General features: G+C 64.5%; 1 protein-coding gene across 1 annotated transcript; it reads left to right on the top strand.

Moving 5' to 3' along the window:
* Window positions 1–524: 524 nt before the first annotated feature.
* Window positions 525–22,159, top strand: akap6 (A-kinase anchoring protein 6). The gene is given in 21 exon segments (XM_088432481.1): window positions 525–876; window positions 1,761–1,903; window positions 2,090–2,273; window positions 3,520–3,629; window positions 3,712–3,853; window positions 3,990–4,343; window positions 4,345–4,488; window positions 4,563–4,685; window positions 4,761–4,883; window positions 4,886–5,119; window positions 6,404–6,526; window positions 8,983–9,079; window positions 9,188–9,324; window positions 15,332–15,499; window positions 16,071–16,151; window positions 16,212–16,349; window positions 17,265–17,968; window positions 17,970–19,101; window positions 19,265–20,038; window positions 20,838–20,900; window positions 21,424–22,159. Coding segments are annotated over 20 exon segments (4,914 nt in total). The 5' UTR covers window positions 525–876; window positions 1,761–1,847; the 3' UTR covers window positions 21,451–22,159.
* Window positions 22,160–22,495: the final 336 nt, after the last annotated feature.

Genomic DNA, 22,495 nt, shown 5'->3' with positions numbered 1-22,495 from the left:
CACCGCGACTAAACGTATATGCATTTTGCCGCAAAAATTGCTGTCTTAAACCAGGTGTATAGGAAATGAATCGTGATGTCAATTTTACAGACACGTTGAAAAATCGATGCTTCTTTTTTTACTTCTACACCTGTGTAATTTTTTTCTTAAAGGGACGATGTGTAAGATTGAGACCGTTTTTCATTACGGACTGCAGGAGGTGCTGCATTTACGGTGTCCGTAAATGCACAGACAGGGCAGCTTCCGGAGGAGTGCCCCCCCCCCCCCCCCCCCCCCCCCCCATGTAATAGCAACCAGACCGTCCACTATATTTAAAACATACCGTAAGTCGTTAAGAAAACATTTATACGTAATTTTTAAATGATTCCTTTGTGATTAAAAAAGGTCTCAATCTTGTCCCTTTAAATGAAAAAACCTGCTGTCGCTTTTGTATTTGTCATGTTGTGCAGGGGCAGCAGAGGGCGTTGCTGTTGTCTAAGATGGAGGGGGGGGGGGCAGCATGGAGGGAGGGGAGTTGCCCCCCCCCCATCCTCCCCACAGAGTGGAGCGTACCCCGCCAGCCAATCGGAGCGCGGTCCCGCCCTCTCCATCCCATCCTCTTCAGTTACCAAGGCAACCCGAGCCCCCGTCTGCCTCCCTCCCTCTCCTGCACTCTCCTGTCGGCTGGCGTTTCCCGTCCTGAAGGTGCCGCATCATCGCTTAGCTTAGCGTTAGCGTCAGCAGCGTGGCCGCGAGCGCCGCAGCGGAAGCGACCCGAGCGCCGAGGAAGGCGCCTCCCTCCGCCGACCGTCCTTCCTTCCTCGCCTCCTTCCGGCTCCGACCGGCCCGCGCCAGCGGGTCTCGCTCCGTCGCGGCTGAGAGCCGGCGCTGGGCGCGGTACGTACACGTCGCCTCGCGTCTCCGCGCGCGCACAACGCTGGCTTCCGGAGCGCGGCGGGTCGGGCCCGTCCGGACCGGACCGGGGCGGGGCGGCTCCGGACCGGGGCGGCTCCGGACCGGGGCGGCTCCGTCCCGCTTCCTCCGCCGGCTTTGTTCCGGCCGACCCCGCCCGCGGCGCCGCCGGCCGCGACCTCGCCGCGCGGGAAAAACTTTTTGCGGTGACGCTACCCCCGCCGTCCGCGGCGTCCCGACGCTCTGCCGAAACCTTGGGGCGGCGCGGGCGGTGCCTGAGGCCAACTCCGAATGCCAGGAAGGGAAAAAGGAAAAAAAGATTCAAGAGCCCGGGCGCCCCGATTCACATTTGCCCATGACATCACCTCCGTTACGCTTTAGGCTAGCCTTCAGGCTAGCCAGGCGCTAACCCCGAGCCGCACGATATCACGCGCGTACCGTATCGAACCCTCGCTCCGTCGGCTTAATGCTAATTAGCGCGTACGTTGCGGCGCGTTGACTTTTTGGGCAAACTGATTCCAAAGGTTGGGCGCCACATGTAGACAGACAATGTGAATTTCAATTTCTCCTCCGCGTAGAAGGACTAGCGTTCTCAAGGTGGCGGGCGGCGGGAGGGCCCGCTCGCAAAACAATAGGTGGCAGGAGCGCTCGCGACCGGGCGGCGGGGCGTGTCCCGCCCCCGGCCCCCTTGCGGCCTACGCCATTCTATTCCCGTTCCCCTCGCGCATCCCCTCCGAATCGATAGCGAGTCCGTGACGAGGCGCCGCGTCATTTCCGCGCGACGTCACGGTTTCTGCGCCACGTCGTCATTCTGTACCGCTGTCGCGCTTTGCGCGGGGGGAGCTCAACGCCGACTCTTTCGGCCGCAGGCTGGCCCCGACCATCGACGGCGACCCGCCGGCGGCGCCGTCCGTCGCCCCGTCTCCCCCGCTCCCGTGCTGTCGCCGCCGTCCCCCATGCTCACCGCCGTCGCTCCCGCCCCGGGACAGGAGGGGGCGCCGTCGGCCCGCAGGTAAAGCCGAGGCCGCCGGCACGAAGGCGATTTTTCTTTTCCTTTGCTTTTTCAAAGCGACGGCTTTGATGCGGAAGCGTTTGGAAGGAAAGCCTCTTGCCCAGCGGAGCGCTTTCCTCCAAATGCCAGGCGACGGTCATTCGAAACGGGCGAGCACAGGGGTGACACCCCCCCCCCCCCCCGCAGGCCCAACGAGAGGCGGGGAGCGCCGCCGCCGGTGCAGGCGTGCGCCGACTGGCAGGTCCTGCTGCACCTGCCGCAAACGGAGGCGTGGCTGCGCGCCGCCGGCGCCCGGGTGGCGCGGCTGACGCGCTCGGCGGCGCAGGACGCCCGCCACAGGCACGTGGACGCGCACCTGCTCCAGCTCAAGGTAAAGGGCTCCATTTATTTGCGGCGCCAACACCTTCCCGCTCGAATGGTGGCGTCAAAGGGATCAAGAGGCCGGGCGACGGAAGCGAGCCGACTGGGGAAGGAGCAAGGCGCGCGCGTTTGTGTTTGCGGCCCAAGTGTCACTCTGCAACTGGGGAACATTTCAGCTGATGAGGTCTTTCCCCACTTTCTGACGGCCGCCGTGCGCGTTGCTCGAAGCGTCTCCGCGGGATGTGCGAAATTTTCAACTTGGACTAAACGGGGAAACGGCCCGGGCCTCTCGGCGCGATTCCCGTCATGCCTCGGGCCGCTCGCCGCAGCTATCGTCGCTTTGGCGCCGCCTGCCGGCCCTCGGCCGCAACGTCCGGGCTCGCCCTCGAAGGCGTCCAAAGCGAGCCGCGACCGGCGCGCGCGATGCCGATTGCGCGTGTTCTTCGCCGGGGAAGAGGAAGACGTTCGCGTTCACCGAACGTCGGCGCGTTTGGCTGTCAGGCGATACACGCGTTCCGCTTTGTCTCGCTCCCTTCCCTTGTGAGCGCATGTGAGAGGGCGACACCGGTCCCAAAATAACTTGCAACTGTCGCCCCCCCCCCCCCCGACAACGCCCAATAGAAGAAGCTGGTCCACGCGCGCGTGCACAAAGTAGAGCCGGCCAGGCGTTTGCGGTTCCTCCTTTGCGACGACCGCGGCGAGAGCCAGGTAAGCTGGCGTTTGGCGTTTTTGCGCAAAATGTCGCTGGCCTGTCGACGATGGCTCATTTATTCTTTCGCGCTCCGAGCGAGCGAGCGAGCGAGCCGCATTCTTCCGCCCGGCAAGAGCCCGCAGGCCAGATACGGGTCCCGTGGCCGCTCCCTCCCGACAAACTCGCGCGTGTTCGCGGCATCCGGCGAGGGTTCGAACTTTGAAGAGTTCTCGTTGGGGCTCATCCACCGGCGGCCAATCGAGAGTTCCGTTGGGTCCGTGACCCACTTTCTGTGCCGGACAACGGAATGGCATTTCATCGCCCCCCGCCCCCCACCGCGCGCTCGCTCGCTCGCGTATTTTTAGCGGCCCGCGGTCTGACCCCCTTGGCACTTTGTCACAAGTGCCACCGCGCTTCTCAAAGGACGGCGAATGCGCTCGGCGTCCCGAAGCCAGCGGGAAGCCGGTCACCCTCGCGTGCGGAAACGGGGGCGTCGATCAACGGGAGCGTCGATCAAGCGACTCGCTCGCGCTTCCTACGACGCGCACGTTGCGTTGTCGTTCAGGACATCTGCGAGGACATCTCGGACCACGTGGAGCAGATCCACGCCCTGCTGGAGACCGAGTTCTCCCTCAAGCTTCTGTCCTACTCGGTCAACGTCATCGTGGACATCAGGTGAGCCGGCCGCATCCCGCAGACGCCGCCGCATCCCGCGGACGCCGGCTTGAGCGTCCCCGCGCGCGTCTTCTCTTCGCAGGACGGTGCAGCTACTGTGGCACCAGCTGAGGGTTTCGGTGCTGGTCCTGAAGGAGCGTCTGCTACAGGGTCTGCGGGACCCCAACGGAAACTTCACCGGGCGGACCGACATCCTGCAGGCCTTTGACCGGGACCGGCAGCAGGTACGTCCTGCGCGAGGCGCCTCGGAGGGCTCCGTCGTGCCCAAGCGCGGGGAATGCGCTCGCCACCCTGGCGAAAAGGGGGGCCGTGCCGGGCGGAGGGAATTTGGCGGCTCACCCGCGGGCTCTCGTCCTTCAGACCCGTCGGCTGGACGCCCTGACGGAAGTGGACGATCGCGGTCGGCTGACCATCCGTTGCAGCCTGGACTATTTCTCCCTGGACTGCGGCATCACCGCCTACGAGCTGAGCGACGACAGTCCGGGCGAGTCGGCCGAAGAACGCGGCGGGCCCGAGCCGGCCGTCCCCTCGGCCGCTAACCCGAGCGAGGCCGCGGGGCGTTCTCCGGAAGCGACGGAGAGGGTGGCCCGCGCCCCGGACCGCCGCGGCGGGGGGGGGGGCCCCGGCCCCACCGAGCCCCGCCGCCTCGCCGGACCGCCCCGGCTTCTGGCTGGAGCCGGACCCGGTCTGCCCGGAAGACAATCGGCGGGACGCCCGTCCCCCGGGTCCGGCCCGGAGAGGCCCGCCCGAGCCCCGCGGGGACACCGACCCCTCGTCTTCGGACCCGGAGGCCAGCGGCGAGGAGTCGGACCCCGGAGGCGGGACGCCGCCCCGGCCGACCGAAAGGAGGGCCGGCGATGTGAGCGGTCCTTTCCTCGCGAGCGCGCCGCCTTCCGGCCCGCGCGCCGACGGCCTGATCTTTGACCCCGGCAGCCGCGGCTCCCGGCGTCTCGGGAGGAGCGCTGGTACGGGTCGGAGGAGTTCCTGGCGCTCCCGGCCCACATCGGCGAGAGCGACGTTTTGGCCGTCAACCTGGAGAGCCTGGCTCAGGCGCTGGTGAGTCGGCGGGCCGGCCGGGCGGCCCTTTTCTTCGGCCGGCCTCCCGGCCACGCCTTTCCGCGCCGCTTGCAGGGGCCCGGCGGCGAGGACCTCGGCCCCGACGCTTTGCAGGACGTGGACGACTGGGACTGGACCGAGCTCGGCCGGGACCCCTGGGATTCCGCCGAGAGCGGGGACGACGCCCCTTCCCCGGTATGCCGCTTTTTCGTTCGGCGCCGGCGTCCCGTCGATTCCGAACCCCTCCCTCCGCCCCCAAGGGTCGGGTCGGGCCCGCCCCCTCGGCCCTTTCGCCGGACGGAAGCCTGGAGTCGGGACGGCTGAGCGAGCTGCGGTCCGAAGACGGGGAGGAGAGCCCGCCCCGGTCCCTGGTCCGCCGGCTCCTGGAGGACGTGGGCCGCGACCGCCATCCCGAAGTGTGGGACAAGATGGAGGTAAAGAGTCGGGCGGGGCGAGCGCGTCGCGGGAAAATGCCGGATCCGACTTTTGAGCCGCCCGATAGACGTTGGCATTTTCTGACTGATTCGCCACGGGATGTTTGGTGTGGTGAAAAGCCTCCGCGCCCGCTTTTCGGGGGGGGGGGACGTCAATGGCGCCGAGGCCATCTTTCGCCGGCGTCATCGCGACTTTGGCGACGTCCAGCAGCTATGCAAACGGGAAAGGTCAAGTCAAGTCGGACGGGCGGAGTGCATCGCACCCTCCCTTTTTTAGCCTTCCTTTCTTTCACATGCGGAGGCGCGATGGGCGGCCGCTGCGTTTCGGGCCAATCCGTCACGGAATCCCCGCGCGCGCGCACCCCCGCAAAGGTCGCGCTTGATTGGCAGCCCGACTATCGACGGGGCCGCGCACTAATCATCGCGGGCCTCCTCGGCGCCGTCTTCCGTCCGGGAAATCGGCAAGGCTCGCCGCCGGCGTCTCAAATGCGGCGCTCTTTCCAGCTCTCCCCGCGGTCTTCGTTACCATCTTCATCTCGCTCATCTTCCTCTCACTTATCAATAATTGTCATCGACGTTTCTCCGGCGTTATCGAGCGGCTTTTTTTTTTCTTCTTCTTCTTCCGTCTTCAGAGGCTCCGCGTGATTTGGATGCGCAATGGTGATTGGACGGCTCGTTCGGGCTCGTTCGGGCTCGTTCGGGCTTTGCTTCCGATGCGAGCGTTTTGCCGGCCAGCAGGGGGCGCCGCGTCACCGCCGTCAACGCTTCTGTTTTCCTGGGGTGGCTGCTGCCTTGCGGGGCCTTTGTCTTTTTTTTGCTTTTTGGAATTAATAACAGTAAGAATAATCGCCCCAAAGTAGAAGTTGCGATAATAATCACGTGTCTATGCGTGATATAGCATCTCAATTCAGCTATTATTCGTTTGATGCGTACGATTCAAGAGCTTTATCGGAGGAAAAGAGCGATCGCAAGGACGATTTTTAGTGGCAGGCAAAGAGCTGGAAGAGATTCGGGGCTGTATACTCAAATAAACTTGCTCTGACTGGTTCTCGGGAGAGACCGTTTTTCACTACGGTCAGCGAGAGGTTCCCGTTGTCGCGGGTGGGGGGTCACATGGTTCCGTGATAACGAGACCTACCGTTACACATTTATTTGCGACGTTCGAAACGTATAGTCATTTCATGGATTCCTTTCGAATGAAAAAAGTCTTGCACACGTCCCTTTAATATGGCAGCGCGTTCGGTGACGTCGCGAGTCACGTTGCGGCGCTGCGGTGTCTCCCAGAAACTGGTGCGGCAGCTGGACGGCTTCATCGGCTGGCTGCAGGAGGCGCTGGAGAGCACGCGCGACTGGACGCCGCCCGCGCCCCACTTGGACGCCCTCAAGCTCTACTTGGACACGCACCTGGTCAGCGCGCGCACACGCAACACGCGAAAAGAAAAGCCTGCGCGAGTGCGGACGGAGACTCACTCGCGTTTATTATTCGCGGCCGACCCTTCCTAAACGCCGTCGGCTCCGACGGAACCTCTGCTTCCCCGCGCCGTTACCAAAGAAAATCGGGGATACGAAAGAGGAAATTGCCGGCGCGTAACAAGGAGACGCCGGGCGAGCGGAATGTCAGGCGGTCTCCTCGGTTACGCTTTTCAATGCGTCCGTATCATTGATCGATATGCCGGCTCCTTGGCGAAGCGGGCGCAAAGAACCCGCGTGTACTGCGGTCCGGCGCTTTTCCCGTTGGCGCGCTTCCACCGCCGACGGCGCACGCCGCAGAGCCAGCAAACGTAAACCCGGGAGGACGCGCACGTAGCGCTTTGGTCACCGGACCGCTGAACGCTTCCTCGCCGGTTAAGCGGCGGACCGTCACGTCTGACCCAAGTACTTGGCGCGACCTTAAACTCGACGCAAACGCTCAAAAGGATCCCGGAAGAACCCTTTTGGCTCCCGCGGTCTGGAAAGTGACCGAAGAGAACGTACAACTAAAACCACCCAAACGAAGTTCTCCGCACGCTCCGCCAATACGGCGGCGCCGTCTCAAGGCGGCCAAATGAAGCGCGATCTACGGCTGCGATTCATGTCAGGGGTTTCGGTGGGTGGGCTTGGAACGGATTAGGCAATTTTCATGCGAAAAGCGCCTCTAGTCAGGAAAAGCTCCCGTTACCAAATGACTCGTGGAACAAATTCCTTCTGGAAGTAGAGCCCCCCCGCAGTATTTCCTGACCGACTTTTCCTGACCCTTTGCTGCCAAAGCCAGACTGGCTTAGCTCAGCTCGTGAGGCGGGGAGGAGAGAAAAAAAAAGGAGCGGGAAAACCAAGAAGAAAGCGCTAGTTATCCCCATTTTTCGAGCGGAAATATTGCCGGAATCGATGCGCGGTATCTTGGAACCCGAACGCGGTGTTGCCGTTCCCTAGCGCAATGCGCCATATCCATTGAAGGGTACCGTGGCCCGGCTCGGCTCGGCTCGGCTCGGGCCGGGCTGTTTGGGGGGAGGGGGGGCGCGACGCGTGCGCTTTCACCTCCTCCTCATCTTTTGTCCCCATCGGCCGGTGTCCTCTCTCCTCCCCGCTGGCACGGTCTTGCTCTCCCGTTCGGCCTTTTTGCCATCCGTTGTTTTTTTTCTCGTTCCCCTGCAATCGTTTTTCAAGGGTTTCTTTTTCCCGTCGTCTTTAATGTCCTCTTTTTCCACAAGTTTCACCCGATCTTTCACCATGGCTTGTCTTTCTCCTCCAATTTGCCCGCCCGCCCGCCCGCCCGCCGCTGTTTTTTAATCGCGCCTTTGATCCGCCTCTTTTGAATACCAACTCAACGTGCGCGCGCGCGCGCGCGCGCCGTCTGCTGTCTCTCTTGATTTCACTCTGCGCTCATTTGTAGGAAAAAAAAAAATCAAACAATCAGCTAGCAACATATGGACGTGCGCACAAAGGCGGGCGGGCGGGCGCGTGCAACCAGACCGCACGTCAACAGGCGAGATGCTAAACACTTGCGCGCGCAAAAACGCATTGTATTTGCATTGTTTACAGAGAAAATATACATACGAGCAGCCCTGTTTTAAACCCGCGCGCACAGAGGGCAATTTGCATAGATTTGCATGTTCCTGGACAGACTTCCGAATGAGCTTCTATACGGTCCCGGCAGAACGCTCGCTCGCACGCGCGCGGGCGCTCGCCGTGCTACAACCTCACCATGCTCAGACTATCGAGGCGGTTAGCTTCAATCAGAAGCTAATAGGCGCGCTTTGCCCAATGAAAAGCGGAAGGCACCAAAGGGCGTAGCCAACAGGCTAATAGCCCTTCGCGGCGCGGCTAGCGCGTGTGTGCCCGCGTCCGATAGTCACACTTTGTGCTCATTAGCGCGCCTCCGCCCGCCCCGGCGACCCGTTTGCTGTCGCGCGCGGCGGCCGGCCGGAACGGGTTCCTCTCGACTCCTTCCAAACTCCGGCGGCGGCTCGCGTCAAAGTCAGAGCGCGTGTCAAAGTCAAGCCCGAAGGTCGCGCGCCTATCAGCGTCGCGCACACCCCGGCTAATATGCTAATGCTAAAGGCCAAAGCGCGTCGCTCCCGCGGGCTCGAATGCTAACGCTAACAGGTAATCTGATGCGGCGCGCTTTGAAGCGGCTCCTTTCAGATAATCGGCTGCGCGAGGAGGGACTTTTTTTTTTTTTTTTTCCCTCTTCCCCGCTGCCAGATGGCCCCAGTCCTTCCACGGCACGTACGTCGCAAACATTTGCATGCGCGCGAAGCCGCAAAGACGCGTGGCACCGCCGCACGCGGCGGTGCCGGTAATGGCTCTCCGGTAATCGGCTCTCCGCATTCTCGGCGAGCGTTTTCCCTGGCGGCGACCGGTCCGAAAGCGGCATCTTTCCGCAGTCGTTCAAAGTGAAGGTGGAGAGCCTGAGCTCGCTGAAGGAGAGCATCATGGAGGACGGGACGGCGCTCCTGGCCGCGGCGCCCGCCCGCCAGTCGGGTAGGCCTTCCTTCCGGGGGGAACGGGCCGGGCCTCTCGCGCCGGCGGGGGCCTCGCGAGCGGAAGCTAAGATGGCCGCCGTGAGCTTTTTTTCTTTCCTCCCTCCAGGACTGGGCGAGATCCTGGCCACGGTGTCGGGCCAATGGGAGCAGCTGCGGCTTCAGATCCGCCGCCAGCACGCCTGGATGCTGCGCGCCCTGCGCCTGCACCGGACCCGCCTCCTCCTGCAGGCCGGCCAACGGCAGGTCGGACCGTCGCCGGTCGTTATGCGGCTTAATGACTCGCCGGCCTAATTGGCGCCTTCCCGAGCGACCTCGAAAGGAACGGCCGAGCGAAGCCCGCCCGGAACCCGGAGCCGAGCGGCTCGGCCGTCGCTCGCGGACCGAAAAAACCAAATAAAAAGCCGGGCGTTTCCTTCGCTTGAAGGCCGCTGGGATCTCGCGGCGGGATTGCGTCGTCCTTGTCCCGTGCGTCCTGGCCCCCGCGCCCGTGTTCTCGCCGGCGGGAAGGGGGGGGGGGGGGGGGGGGGCTTCATGTAAATGTCAGCAAATATCACAGTCGGGGTTGTGGGATTAGCCGGCCGAGAGAAGATACACCGATAGCGGTGACGAGACCGCCGGCGCGGGGATTAGGGTGCGCGCGAGCACCTACGCGCATTTGAAGGATTTGTTGTGCACGCGCGAGGATTGTCAAGCGACACGTGGAGTGTTTGCCGGCATACGGAAGACGCGGGCTAGGTGTTTCCTACGAGCGCCGGAGGAGCGTCATATTTAACGGCTTAGTGGGATTTGTCCGTCGCGCTGCGCGGCGGCAGATGCGGCCGACGTCGGACGAGCGGAGCGCCCCCCGGCCCCGTCCCGGGCCCCGTCCCCCGGCCCCGGCCCCGCTCCCTTTCGGCTCCTCTCGAACCTCCCGAGTTTCAAATTGAAAAACGCTTGCAAAACGCCAAAGCGGGCCCGACGACGCCAAAAACGAAACAAAAGGCATCCCGCTTTCCCGCAAGGCATGCACTCTCATTTGAGTTTGCGCGCCCTCTCCTCTCTCGGACGCGCGATGGGGAAAGGCGCGGCTGACGTGGGCGGACTAGCCTTGGCTCCCTGTTTTTTTTTTTTTCTAGCGTGGCTACGGGAAACGTGGAGGTAAAAAGTGATAAGCGGCCCCCCGGGTGGCACTTCACACAGCCCGAGCTGACGTTTCTTATCAGCGTAGCTGGCGGAAAGAGACGGGCGCGGGCGCGGGGGGGAAGGAGGGAAAGAGGAAGGGAAAGAGGAAGGGAAAGAGGAAGGCCAAGCGGCGCGTTTGCACATGCCGGAATTGAAGCCGGGTTAGGGTTAGTCCCGTCAGTCCGCCGGCAAAAAATACTTTTTGGTTTCGGGGGGCGTTTGTTGCTCCGTCGCTCCGGTACGCGGGAAAAGGAAGTCCGCCTCGTTCGTTTGTCACGTGGTGACATGGTTCTGGCATTTTTGGGGACCTTGCACGCGTGGCAGGCATATCGGGGGGGCTTTTTTTAGCGTTACGCCCGCCCGTTAAAAGTCGGGGCGTATCTCTGACTTCGGAGCGCCGATAAGCGCGAGAGAGCGTAAACACTCGGCGGCCCCCGCGCTCCTTTCGCTAACGTCCTCGGGTTATTACCATCTCGGTAAAAAAAAAAAAAAGGTGCGTATATATGTACGCGCGCCCATCCCGTCCATACCTGGAAGCGCCAATCAGACGCCGGCGCCTCACTTTCCATAATTGAAGATTAAACGCGGCGCCGCCGTTAATCCGCGTTGAAGTCGCGCTCATTTGGAAGGCGTCGCACGCCGAGCGGCGCCGAGAGCCCATGCATTAAACATGGACCCGCCCGCCCGCCCGCCGCTTTCTTTTCTTTCCTCGGGTTTGGACTTTGCTTCACGCGGCCACCAAATCTGGCGAATTTGCCGTTGGGGACGGGAAGCCCGGCGGAGCCCGGCGGCCGACGACGAGACGCCGGGCGAGGGAAGGCCCCGGTCCTCGGCCCCGGTCCTCGGCCCCGGTCCCCGGCCCCCGTCCCCGGCCCCCGTCCCCGGCCCCGGCCCCGGCCCCCGTCCCCGGCCCCGGCCTCGGCTCGCCCCCTTATGCCAATCGTTTGCGAGGATTGGGTCCAAAAGAACAGCGTACAATCAAACGGCGCAAATTTCCAAACCGCGACGTCTTTACAAACCGGAATCGGAGCCCGTGATCCAATTCGATGGAAAACGCAACGAGATGAAGGCAAATAGCCAGTTTGTAGGAGGCGGCGTCCGCGAGCCCCGCGTCGCCCGAGGTCCGCGCCGAAAAGCCGAGCCTCGGCGCCCCGGCCGCCGTCCGTTTATTGGCCCCGTTAGTTTCGGAATGGAGTGGCCGGCCGTCTTTGGCGCCGTCTCGCCGTTTCCCTCCGTATTTCATCACGTCCGCTCGGCTCCGGCTAACGCCTTCCCGCTCGAGACCCGCCCTTTGCGCCACGTCAAAAGAACGACGGAAAAAGTGGCCACGCCGCGTACGGCCGCGCGCTCCGTTTAGCCGCGACGTACTCGGAGGCTCGTCCGATGTCGCGTGAGCATGGAAGGGGGGGGTTTCCGCCGTTCGAGTTTGCCCGGCTTTTCACCGCAGGCTCCCCCGAAGCGCGGCCTTGCACTTTGGCCGGAGCGGGACTAGCGGAGAAAAATCCCGTCTCGAGCTTGGCGCCGCAACGCCGTTGCCGGCGTGCGCATGTGTGCAACGTTGCCTTCCATTTATTTTTCATTAGGGAGCGTGGAGAAATAATTTAGCCCACCCAGATAAAAGACGCGCGCTCGCGGACGCAAGCGTTTGCACGCGCGCCGCCGTCCTCCCGGCGACTCCATTACACCTCCCCCTCCCGGTCTTCCTCCTCGCTGCTCTCAAAGCCAATCAAAAGCGCATTTCGACATTGTTTGACTTATTTGTATTCTCGCACACGCTCGCACACGCTCGCACACGCTCGCACACGCGCTCGAGGTTTCGTCCGCACGCTCGCCCGCCCGTTTTCCTCTTATGGAAATGTCTGAGCGCGGACGGACCGGGGGAAAACCCGGACGACGGACGCGTTACGAGGGAGGGGCGACGTCGCGAGGGTCGGCGCCGTGCCGGATTTGAGGGCGGGGCGGCCAACCCCGGGCCGGAAAGTTGCTTTCGCCGGCCGGGCTCTCCCTTCGCGCCCTTTCCTCGCTCTTTGACGCGCCTCGGTTATTTCCTAATTAGCCGGCGCGTTAATGATCTCGGCGGCTAATGTTAATTAGCTCTATCGCCGGGAGCCGCCGGAGCACCCGCCCCCTCCCTCCCCCTTTCGCCGCCCTTCTTGAAGCCTTTGCCGCCGTTAAAGCTTCTTGATGGTCCCGGAAGCCTTTGCGTGGGCGCGCTAGCATTCCCCGCCTCGCGGCCTTTCCGCTCGTCCGGCGGCGCCGTCCGCTTTCGGTCCCGGGCCGGCCCGCGTAGAACGAGCGGGCGCGCCTTTTCTTCGGATGACGAGGACGGCGCCTCGCCGTTTTGTTTATCGGCCCCCGCCGGATCGGATGACCTTCCCGGAGCCCGGCGCCGAGTCCGCTAAGTAGATGAGACGGCCCGGCCTCATCTCCGTACGCTTTTGCGCGTCCGGTCTCCGCGCCGCGGCGAGAGCTCATTTGTTCCGCCCGTCCGTCCCGCCGTTTGATGGCGCGAGATTTAAGGGAGCGCCCGTGTGGCGGCTTTGCGGCGGCCTTGACCAAAAAGGCCACGTCCGCGGCGGTGTCAATCGTGGCGACGCTCGTCGCCGCCGTCCCTAACCCGGATCCTTTGAGCAAAGACGAGCGCCGTCGCGACGACGGCGAGCGCGTTTGAAATGTTGCGGGACGTTACTTTTGGAAATGGGGGGGGGGGGGGTTTGGGAGAGTCTCGTTGACTGAAGCCGCGCCCCCTTGGCGACGTCCCTCGCCAAACGTGCCGCCAGACGACGCCCCGCCCCAGCCTTGCTCAAAGGCGCGCGGTTGCCCCCGCGCCCAGCGCGCGGGTCTCCTGTTGGGAGGGGACGGCGCGTTTCTCAACGTCGCGCCGGCTGAAATCGTTTGGAATTCTCCGCCCGGACGCCTCCGTCGGGCACGGGAGTCAAATGTCACGCGCCCAGAAAAGCAATCAAAGCCTCGCTCTCGCGCCGCCGTCAGCCGCGAGCATCCATATTTGATGCGGTCTCGCGCCGGGGGAAAGGGCGCGGGGGGGGGGGCCACGCCGCCCGACCTCGCGGAGCGGCCGTCCGCGCGCGCGACGGACGCGACCGGCGTTTTGCTTCCGAGGAGTCGGGGACGCGGACGGCGCGAGCGAGCGCGCCATGACTAATTCATGGTCCGACGCGCTCACCTGGCCCGCGAATTATTGATAAGTGTAAAGATGAAGCTAATTTCTCCAAAGGAGGCTCGCTCAAATATTCATCGGCGTATGAATATTCATGAGGCGCATCCATTTTCCATGAGCGAGGAATGGGCGGCGGCCCTTCTTCTTCTCCGTCTCCTTTTTGATGCGTCGAGCGCGCTCTTGAAATATTGATGGCGCCGCTCGGCCAAGGTCGCCCCGTCTTGCCGCGGCCGGCCGCCGGACGCGCCCGCCGCCGCTCCGGCCTTCGGCTCCGTGCCGGCGCCGCCCGTCGGTCCCGAATGTTTTGACCGCGCGATACCAAGCGGGGGGGACAGACTTGAAAATGAAAAAGCCCCAAATTTAGGGCCAATATTTGGAGTGAAAGCAGAACGCAAAGCGAGCGGTCGGAGGATGCGGGCGAGCCCGCTTTATTTGCTCGCGGGCTTTCGCTCGACGAAGAGCCGGTGTGTGCGCGCGTGTGTGCGCGCGCGTGTGTGCGCGCGCGCGTTGCCAGCGTGAGCGTTAAAGAACCTCGCTGTGTTCCTCTGAAATGCTGGGGGAACGCGAGCCCGTTACCATAGTAACACCGGGGGCCAACAAAACCTGTTTTTCCCCCCTAGGTGTGTGCGTGTGTTTCTTGGCAGAGTACGGCTCTACTGTTTATTGTGATCTCGCGCGGAGGCGCTTTTCAACGCGCGCTGTGTGTGTGTGTGTGTGTGTGTGTGTGTGTGTGTGTGTGTGCGCGCGCGCGCGTTTGACACCGGCGACTTTGTGGTTCTCGAGCGAGCGGCCAAAAAGATGGCATCTTCAGATAATGACCTTTTGCCCCCGTGGCATGTTTAAGACGACGCGGGACGATACGCCGACGTCACGCCATGAAATGGCGGCCGGGGGCGCTCGCACGCCGGATTGATTTTTTTCCCCCCTTTACTAGCGCCAATGAAGATTTCAAAGCCGCCTTTTATGTTTACCTCGGTCTGATATTCCGCGTCGGAAAGATGAAGCGCGGGAACGGGAACAGATGGCGCGCCGCGACAGGAGCGAGGAAGGAAGTCGGCAAATGGGGGGGGGGTGCAGGAGAGGGAAAGAAAAGCCGGAAAAGGAGGAAAAGTGCTGTCAATGTCGCGTCAAGGTCGCGCCCCCCCAATAAGAACGACCGGCTCCAAATACGATAGGAGTGACTTGGCCTTTGGTTGTAGTTTGGAAGCGGCAGGCGCGGCGGCGTCCTTCGCGCCCAGGCCCGCTTGCGGGGCAAAGGTCGGCCGGCGCGCAAGCGAGCCCCTCGGGGCGCGAAACGTTAACGTCCTTTGCGTCGGCAAAAAGATCCGCCTCTCCGGCCCACGGACGAGTCGGCGGCTCCCTCGGGGGGGACGGACGGATGATCGCGCCCGCTCAAAGGCCGACGGCTCGAGGGGGGGGCCGGACGGACGACGGGATGAGCGAACGGGCGGAGCGGAGCGCCAAAGGCCGATAACCCCAAGCCATTAAAGCCGGCGCCGGCCCCCGCTTACGCGCGCTTGCGCAAAGTTGGCCGAGCCGTTGGGGACGCCGGCGAAGATGAGAAGCGCGCAGATGGCGCCGCTCGCTCGGTCCGCGGGATCCTTTTTTTTTTCCTTTGCCGGGAACAAAGCGGCGGCGCCGACGAGACGGCGCCAGCTGCGCGCGCGGCTAGATGAATCGGCGCGGAGCGGCAGAGCGCCCGCCCGCTCGCGACTCGCCGTCCGCGTGCGTTCCAAAGGAACGCGGGAGGAGGCCCGGGCTCGGGGAACGCGGCGCTTTGCGGGCCTTCGTCCCCCGCGGCGCTTTGCCGGCCTTCGTCCCCCGCGCGGCAGACCTCGGCGAATCTCGCGGTTTTCCCGGAAAGCGAACTTTGCGAGCCGTGACCGAGGACGCCCCGCCCTCCGCCCGCAGGAGCTTCTGCCTTCGCCGCCTCCGTCGCCGGGCTCGGACGTCCCCGAGCGGCTGCGGGCCGGCGTGGAGGAGCTGAAGGCGTGGCTGCGGCGGACCGAGCTGCTCATCTTCAACTCCTGCCTGGGGCGGCCGCGCCGCGACGCCCGCCGCCAGCTGGCCAGCTTCAAGGTGTTGTTTGCCTTCCTTCCGGTCTCTTTCCTTTGCGCTCACCTCCTCCCTCCCTTCCTTCCTTCCTTCCCTCCTTCCCTTCCTTGCTTGCTCGCTTCCTTCCTTCCGTTCGGGGGGGGCGAGCCGAGCGAACTTGTCCGCAGCGCCCCGCGCTCGTCGATTCGGAAGGCAAAAGCAAGTCTTCCCGTCGGGGCGTTCAAGGCGCCAAATGAGATGTGCCCCGGAAGCGCGCGCCTTCACGCGGGGGCCGCCTTTTGGCCCTAGGGCCGCAAACTCCGCGGCTCCCGTATGAGGGCCGCCCACGTAAATTGGACAGCATCGTACGGTGTAGGCGTCCGTCCGTGGGAGGCTCCACGCGGCGGGGGCCTCGGGACCTCGTCGGAAAAACAAAAGGGCTCCGCCCCCGTCCAGGGTCGCGAGGTGGAGTCGGACTCCCCTCGCGCTTTCGCCGGCGCTTCGCCCCTTCTTTCGTTCGGTGGCGTCTTTGGGCACACGCGGCGGAGCGCAGAAACGCGGACGGCGGGCCGCAAACGGCCATTTGTCAAAGCTTTTCGCGTTCTTGCGCCCGCAGACTTTGTGCCAGGAAGTGCGAGCCCGGCGCCGCGGCGTCTCCCGGCTCCTCCGGCTCTGCCGCCGGCTGCTCCAGAACCAGGCGAGTAGCGCGCGGCGGAGGGGGGACGGCGCCTCTGACGCTCGCCCTTTGACCTTCCAGCCGGCGGGCCCCGAGGCGGAGCGGCTCGGTCGGGCCCTGCAGCTGCTGTCCGTCAACCTGGAGCGGAGGTGGGAGGCCGTGCTCATGCAGACGCTGCACTGGCAGAAGCGACTCCAGCGGGAGCTGGGAGAGCGCACGGTGGGAACGCGGCCTAGCCGAGAGCCCCCCCCCCCGCTTAATTAGAGCGACGGCACGTGAAACTTTGGACGAAACGCCTCCGAGATCCCGTTTGCCGCGAGACGCCCGTCGCTCGTCACCGCGCCCAGCTGAAACTCCACCGGACGGGCGGACGTGAAATCAATCACGGACATAAATAAAACAGGAGAAGCCTTACGGGGGGGTTGATTGGATTAGGTGGCCGCGGGCCCCGCCCTTCCCGCGCGGCGCTCTCGCTCCGTTGAGGCAGCTTTATCCAAAAAGCACAAATCCACGACGCGCGCACGCATAGCCGACTAGTTGATGAGATTAATAGGCTAGGAATGACTATTGCCCCCCCCCCGCGCACGCACTCATACTAAGGAGATGAGGAGCAAGTCGTATAATGATGTCTGCGCAAGTGGCGCCGCCCCCTCAAGCTTTCGCCTTGCGCCTCGACGCCCACCCCCCGTTTTTCCCGGCTTCGTTCCACGCGTTCCCACTCCGCCCGGTCCCGAGCGCGCCCCAAAAGTATCCCTTTGACCACCAGAAGTTGAGCTCCGTTTGACATCTCAGCTTTGAGTCGGTATTTATTCGTCGCTTGTCCAGTCGACTTGGAAAAATTCATTTTGAAATCATAATGGATCAGTCCTTTTCATGTTTTACCTGTTCGATTTGCCATGAAGCGAAGTAAACCAATAAGCGTCACGGCTTAGAAAAAGGCTTTAATGGCGAACGGGGCTGAAGCGCGCATTTTTTTCGCATGAGTCGCGTCGACGTAAAAACAAAGTTACGCGATACTCGGCGGAGGGCTCCCAAACTTCTATTGCGCGATTTGTACGTTTGATGGAAATGGGAAATGGCGTCTTTTTGGCCCGGCGCGCGAAGTTGACGAAGCGGGCCGCGTCTCGTCCGCAGGTCCCCGGCGACCGCCCGGAAGCGGGCCCCCCCCGGGCGCCGGACGACTCGTGGGAATGGGACGAGACCGATATGACGCCCGAACCGGACCTGACGCGCCGCCTTCCCTGCTCGGAGACGGGCCGGGCGCACGGCCCCCGCGCCCCGCCGCTCCCCCCCAAGGCCGGCGACAGCGACTCCAGCTTCTCCTCCGCGGAGTCCCTCCCGGACCTCCTGGGCGGACTGGCGCCGGGCGAGCGGGGCGGCGGGAGGAGGCCCGTCAGGGAGGCCCGCGGGAGCGAGAGCGGGATCGGCGGCGACGCGGGAGAGCTCCCCGAGATCGGGTTGCGCCTCGCCGAGGAGGACGCGGAAGAGGAGGAAAAGCCGGAGCTCTGGACGAAGGACGACGACCCGGACGGGCGGTCGCCGGAGTCCCCCGCCGCGCCCTGGTCCGCCGACTCCTCCCTGGAGTCCCTCCTGTCGCCGAGCCGCCGCCTCTTCCCCTCCAAAGAGCAGCTGCATCGCAGCGCCTCCCTGGAGAGCGGCCTGCTCCCTCGCCGCGGGCCGGACGAGCGGGCCGAGCCCGCCGCCGCCGCCGACGGGGAGGGCCGGGGCCCCGGCGGCGGAGGGCTGAGCAAGAGGACGCTGGATCTCCTGGAGCGTCTGGAGAACACGCCCGGCCCGCCGGCGGCCAAGATGACTCGCAGCGTTTCGGACGTGGCGCTCCGCGGAGCCCCCCCCCCTCGGACGGCCCCCCCCGCCGGGTTCCCGCCCGTCGCTCGTCGCGGAGGACTCCGCCGCGCCGGGCGGAGAGTCGCGGCCGGCCTCCCGAGACCCGGCCGAAGGCGCGAGGAGCCCCTACGGGCGGAGCGCCCGTCCGGAGGAGGCGGACGCCGTCAGCTTGAGCATGGTGGTCAACGTTTCCTGCGCCTCGGCCTGCACCGACGACGAGGACGACGCCGACCTCCTGTCCTCCTCCACCCTCACGCTCACCGAGGAGGAGGCGGGAGTCCGGGAAGAGGACGGAGGCCCGGCCTCGGGGGAGTCCGACGCGCCTGGCTCGGGGAGGGATCTCCGCGCGCAAGTCGGGCTTTGGGACGAGCTCGGGTGCGGCACCGACGGCGAGCCGGACCGGGAGGAGGAGAAGCGGAGGAACGCGGCGGGGAGCTCGACCGGCCGCTTCGCGGATGACGTGGAGAACGGCAACGTGGAGCGGAACTGCCGGCGGGGCCGGGACGAGGACGCCCGCCTCCTGCGAGAGGAATCCGCCGTCTTCGCCGGAAGAGGAGACGCGCTCGGCGCGAGGGTCGCGGCTCCCGCCGCCGGAGGGGAACTCCTCGAGGCCTCCTCCGGGGCGCAGGAGGACGTCCGCCCGCGTCCCCCTTCGCCGGGCTTCCGGTTCCCGCCGCCCGCCGCCTCCTTAGTGGGGCAGCTTAAGGGCGAGTTGCCCTGCCAGGGCGCCAGGAAGGCCATCACCATCCAGGAGAAGTTCAAGTTCTCCTCGCTGGTGACGGAAGAGAGCAGGAGCAGAGTACAGGAGCGACAGTCCCGGCCGCCCGGCAAAAAGTGGAAAAGTTCTGGGGGCTCCTCGTGCTGCCGACGCCCGCCCCGCTCCTGCTCCTCGCCCTCGCCGCCCCCCTCCCTCTCCTCGCCCTCCCCGCCCGCCTCGCCCTCCCCGCCCGCCTCGCCCTCCCCGCCCCCGGCGAAGGAGGCCGTGCACCACTTTGTGATGGAGATCCTGGACTTGGCTTCGGAGGCGCGCCGGAGCAAAGAGATTCCCGGACGAGAGCCGACGGCGAGCGCGGGGCGGGCCGACGGCGAGCTGAGCCCCGCTTCCTTCCAGCACATCCGAGAAAAGGTACGCGCGCGCGGCGGGCGGAATCCGAAAGACGACGTGTACCGCGAGCGCACAATACTGAGATAGCGAACAAAGGCCCGATAGCTAATACGAGGCGCGCTTTCCACAAAGGCGCCCGTGAAGACGGCTGAATGAGGCGCGCGTCTTTTGTGCCCGCGCGCAGGTGGCGCAGCATTCCCAGCGGCCCCTGCGCCTGCGCAAAGGGGACTTCTACGCCTACTTGGCGCTCTCGTCCCACGACAGCGACTGCGGCGAAGTGGCTCGGTGCGCGGACGACAAGAGCGCCGCGCCGGCCCCGTACCGCGCCCGCGAGCCCCCGCCGGACGGCCGGGACCGGGAGACGCTGGTCGCCGCCTGCATGGAGGAGGTCTACCTGGGCCCGCCGCTCCGCTACAGCTTGCCGCCCGCCCGCGAGCCGTCCCGAGCGGCCGCCTCCCCGGGGAAGGGGGCCCCGGGCTCGCCGCCGCCCGCCGTCCCGGAAGCGCCAAATGCGGCCGCGGATACGTGGGAAGGCCAGGACCCCGGGAACGGGGGGCCCCCTCCCGCCGCCCGGGAGCCCCCTCGGGGCCCCTCCCCCCTCGACGGCGAGGCGTCCGGGCGGCGGGAGGAGTCGCGCGGTAATGAGGCTCCTCCTTATCTTAATCCCCGGGCGCGCGTGGCCCCGACAGACTGCCGGCCGGCCCGATGTTTGGCAGATACTCAAACGCTTCAATCCAATATTGGCTGCGTAATGACCGAGATAAGTGTCGGCGGCGCCGCCGTAAATCCCTCAAAAGAGGCGCCCGCCTCCTCCGCCACGCGGATTAATCCCAAAATGAACCGCGGGCCGCCGATCAAAGCGGCCGATGGGGCGGCGGCGAGGCGAGGGGCGGCCGACGCCGGGGCGGCGGCGAGGCGGCGCCCGCCGCCGGAAGTGACCGCGGCCAAGAGGAAGCAGGTCGGTGCGCCGGATATCCGTCTGATCTCGCCGATTGTTTTTTTTTTTTTTTTTTTGACGGCGTCGTTTCAAGGTCAAGTCGTGGCAAAAAGGGTCCTTGCAATGACGCGCTTCCCGGCAATGACGCGGCGTTGCCTTTGTCAAACTGGAGAAAGGCGGAAAAAGTCCAGCGACCGGACCGGCCGAGCGACCGCGGCGTCCTCCGAGGCGCTCGGCTCCACTTCCCCTCCGACTTTGAAAAACAAAACAAAGTCTGTTTTGGAGCTCGTCGGTAACGGTTGCGGCCGTTTTTTCCCAAAAGACCTTTGGAGATGATCGCCTACTGAAAGTGCGGCGGAGCGCAAGCGCCGCATTTTGGCCCGCTTGAAACAATTGGAGGCTCAAGGCTATCGATGTAGCACTTTTCCCAGAATGCCGCTGGCCTCGCGCGCGCCCCCACCCCCCTCCCCAAGCCGCTCTCTCCCCCCGAGGCATTAACGCAAGGCGGGATTTGCCGACGTCTCACTTTCAGGTCCGCCGAACGACATCAGCGTAATTACTATCGGTCGCATTTGATTAGGATTCATCGGGCTTGAATTAGCGCTGCGTTTTTTTTTCCCCGGCTTTTCTATTTCCTCATGCAAATGGGCGCGCCGCGCTCTAGCCACTTTTAGCACTTTTGACTCTTTGTGCGCTAGCGCGCGCGGCGACGAGGAGGCCGGCCTCCGCCTCCCGTTTGCGGCACAAAGGACGTCGCAAGTCGCGCCGGAACGCCGACGCCTTTCGGTTAGCTTCAACTTGCTTTTCCTTTGCCCGGCAGGTGAGCGGAGCCGGCAAGTCGGCGGCGCCGGGGCGGAGCCGAGTCCCGCTCGGGCCAATCGGGGTAAGCCGCCGCCCGCCGCCGTTCCTTCGCGCCCGTCTCGCCCCCCGTCGCAACAGCCGCCCAATAAGGCCAGAAAAGGCCGAAGCTCCCGAATGCGCGCCGGCCACCGGCTAGCCCGCGGGTGCCTCCGGGGCCGAGCGAACCTGCCCCCCCCCCCCACCCCCCAACCCCCCGCTCCGACGGGCCGCCAGCTGCGGCTCGTTGTTTGGATGCGCGCGCGCGCGCGCGTTAAAGGGCGAAGCGCAAATGTGGCGCCTCAGGTAAGGCGAAGGCCCAGGCGGCCGGCGGGCGCTCGCCTTTCACGGTCCCCGCTAACGACGCTCATAAATTCTCCGCCCTCCGAGTGGCGGCGTGCCGCAAATGTGTAGGAGCGCCCTCGGCCCTAACGTCGTGAGCCGCGCGCTCGGGCGAACGCCCGGCTTCGTTTGCGACGGGTTTACGATCGGCGGCGCCGTTTAAATGAACGTCGCGGCTTCGGATCGAACCGAGGAGACTTCAACTCTTCCTTTCTTCTCCCATCCAGACCGGAGCCATCCAGGTCCGTCTGTGAGGGACCCGTCCTCGTCCCGTCCCGTCCCGTCCCCGTCCGTGTAAGCGAGAGCCACCGCGAGAAGAAAGCAAGAAGAAGCAGGAGAAGAAGCAGGAGAAGAAGGGAGCGGGTCAAGTTTGGGGAGAAGGTCGGCACGCGGCGCCGGCGGGCCTTCTGCGGTTGCGGGGACGTCGCGCGTTCGGCGCCCCCGACCTCCGGCGCGGTCCGATTGAAAACCGACGGCGAGTGCGCGTCGACCCTCAAAAAGAGCCGTGAACAAAATGATCTCGGCAAGCGCGAGGCGAAGGCGGGAAAAGCGCCCCGAGGCCCGCCTCCTACGTACGAGACATTCACAAAAATACAGAAGCGGCCATCTTGCGCTTCTCGCGTCCGCGGCGAGAACGAGGACGAGGAGGAGGCGCTTCCCCCCGCGCGCGTTCGCCGAGTCGGAACGCCAACCGTGTGTTTGGTGCGCGACGGCTCGGCGTGTCCCCACCGCATGTTGCCTAACTCCCGCTAGCTGATGAATGCGCTTTGTTTTGAGCAAAGGGACTTTGTCTTTTGATTTGCTTTTTGACGTGATGTCCGTCCGTGACAAAAGATGTCCAAAAAAAGACGGAAGCGATTGTTGTTCAAATGTCTTGTAGCATCTGATCCCGGGGGAGGCGCGCCCGGCTCCCCCCGGCTCCGCCCGCCCGACAATAGTTAATAAAGCTTCGGAATGATCGGCGCTGTTTGTCTTTTTTACGGGGCGACCTCAGCTTTGCCGCGTTTCAAATATTGTTTGAATGGCCGGCTAATCGCTAGGCTAACCTCGGCCCGGGCGCGCTAGGCTAATATTGCGTCGGAAAAGAACTTTTGCCACGGCGGCCTAGTGAATTTGCACCGGGGAAATCGGGGACTAACCCCTAACCCTAACCCTCGCGGCCCTGCCGCGACCCGGGATGATTCGGCGAACGTAACCCTAACCCTAACCATACCCTGGTGTCGCGTGGGTTCGCCGGCCAACGCTCGCTCCTTCGCCGGCGTTCGTTCCTCGGCGACATTTGAGCGGGCCGCACGCTTG

This window comes from Hippichthys cyanospilos, chromosome 14, assembly GCF_059441005.1.
Source record: "Hippichthys cyanospilos isolate Australia breed blue-spotted pipefish chromosome 14, RoL_Hcya_1.0, whole genome shotgun sequence".
Lineage (NCBI taxonomy): Eukaryota > Metazoa > Chordata > Actinopteri > Syngnathiformes > Syngnathidae > Hippichthys > Hippichthys cyanospilos.
This window is presented reverse-complemented; position numbering and strand designations above follow the sequence as displayed.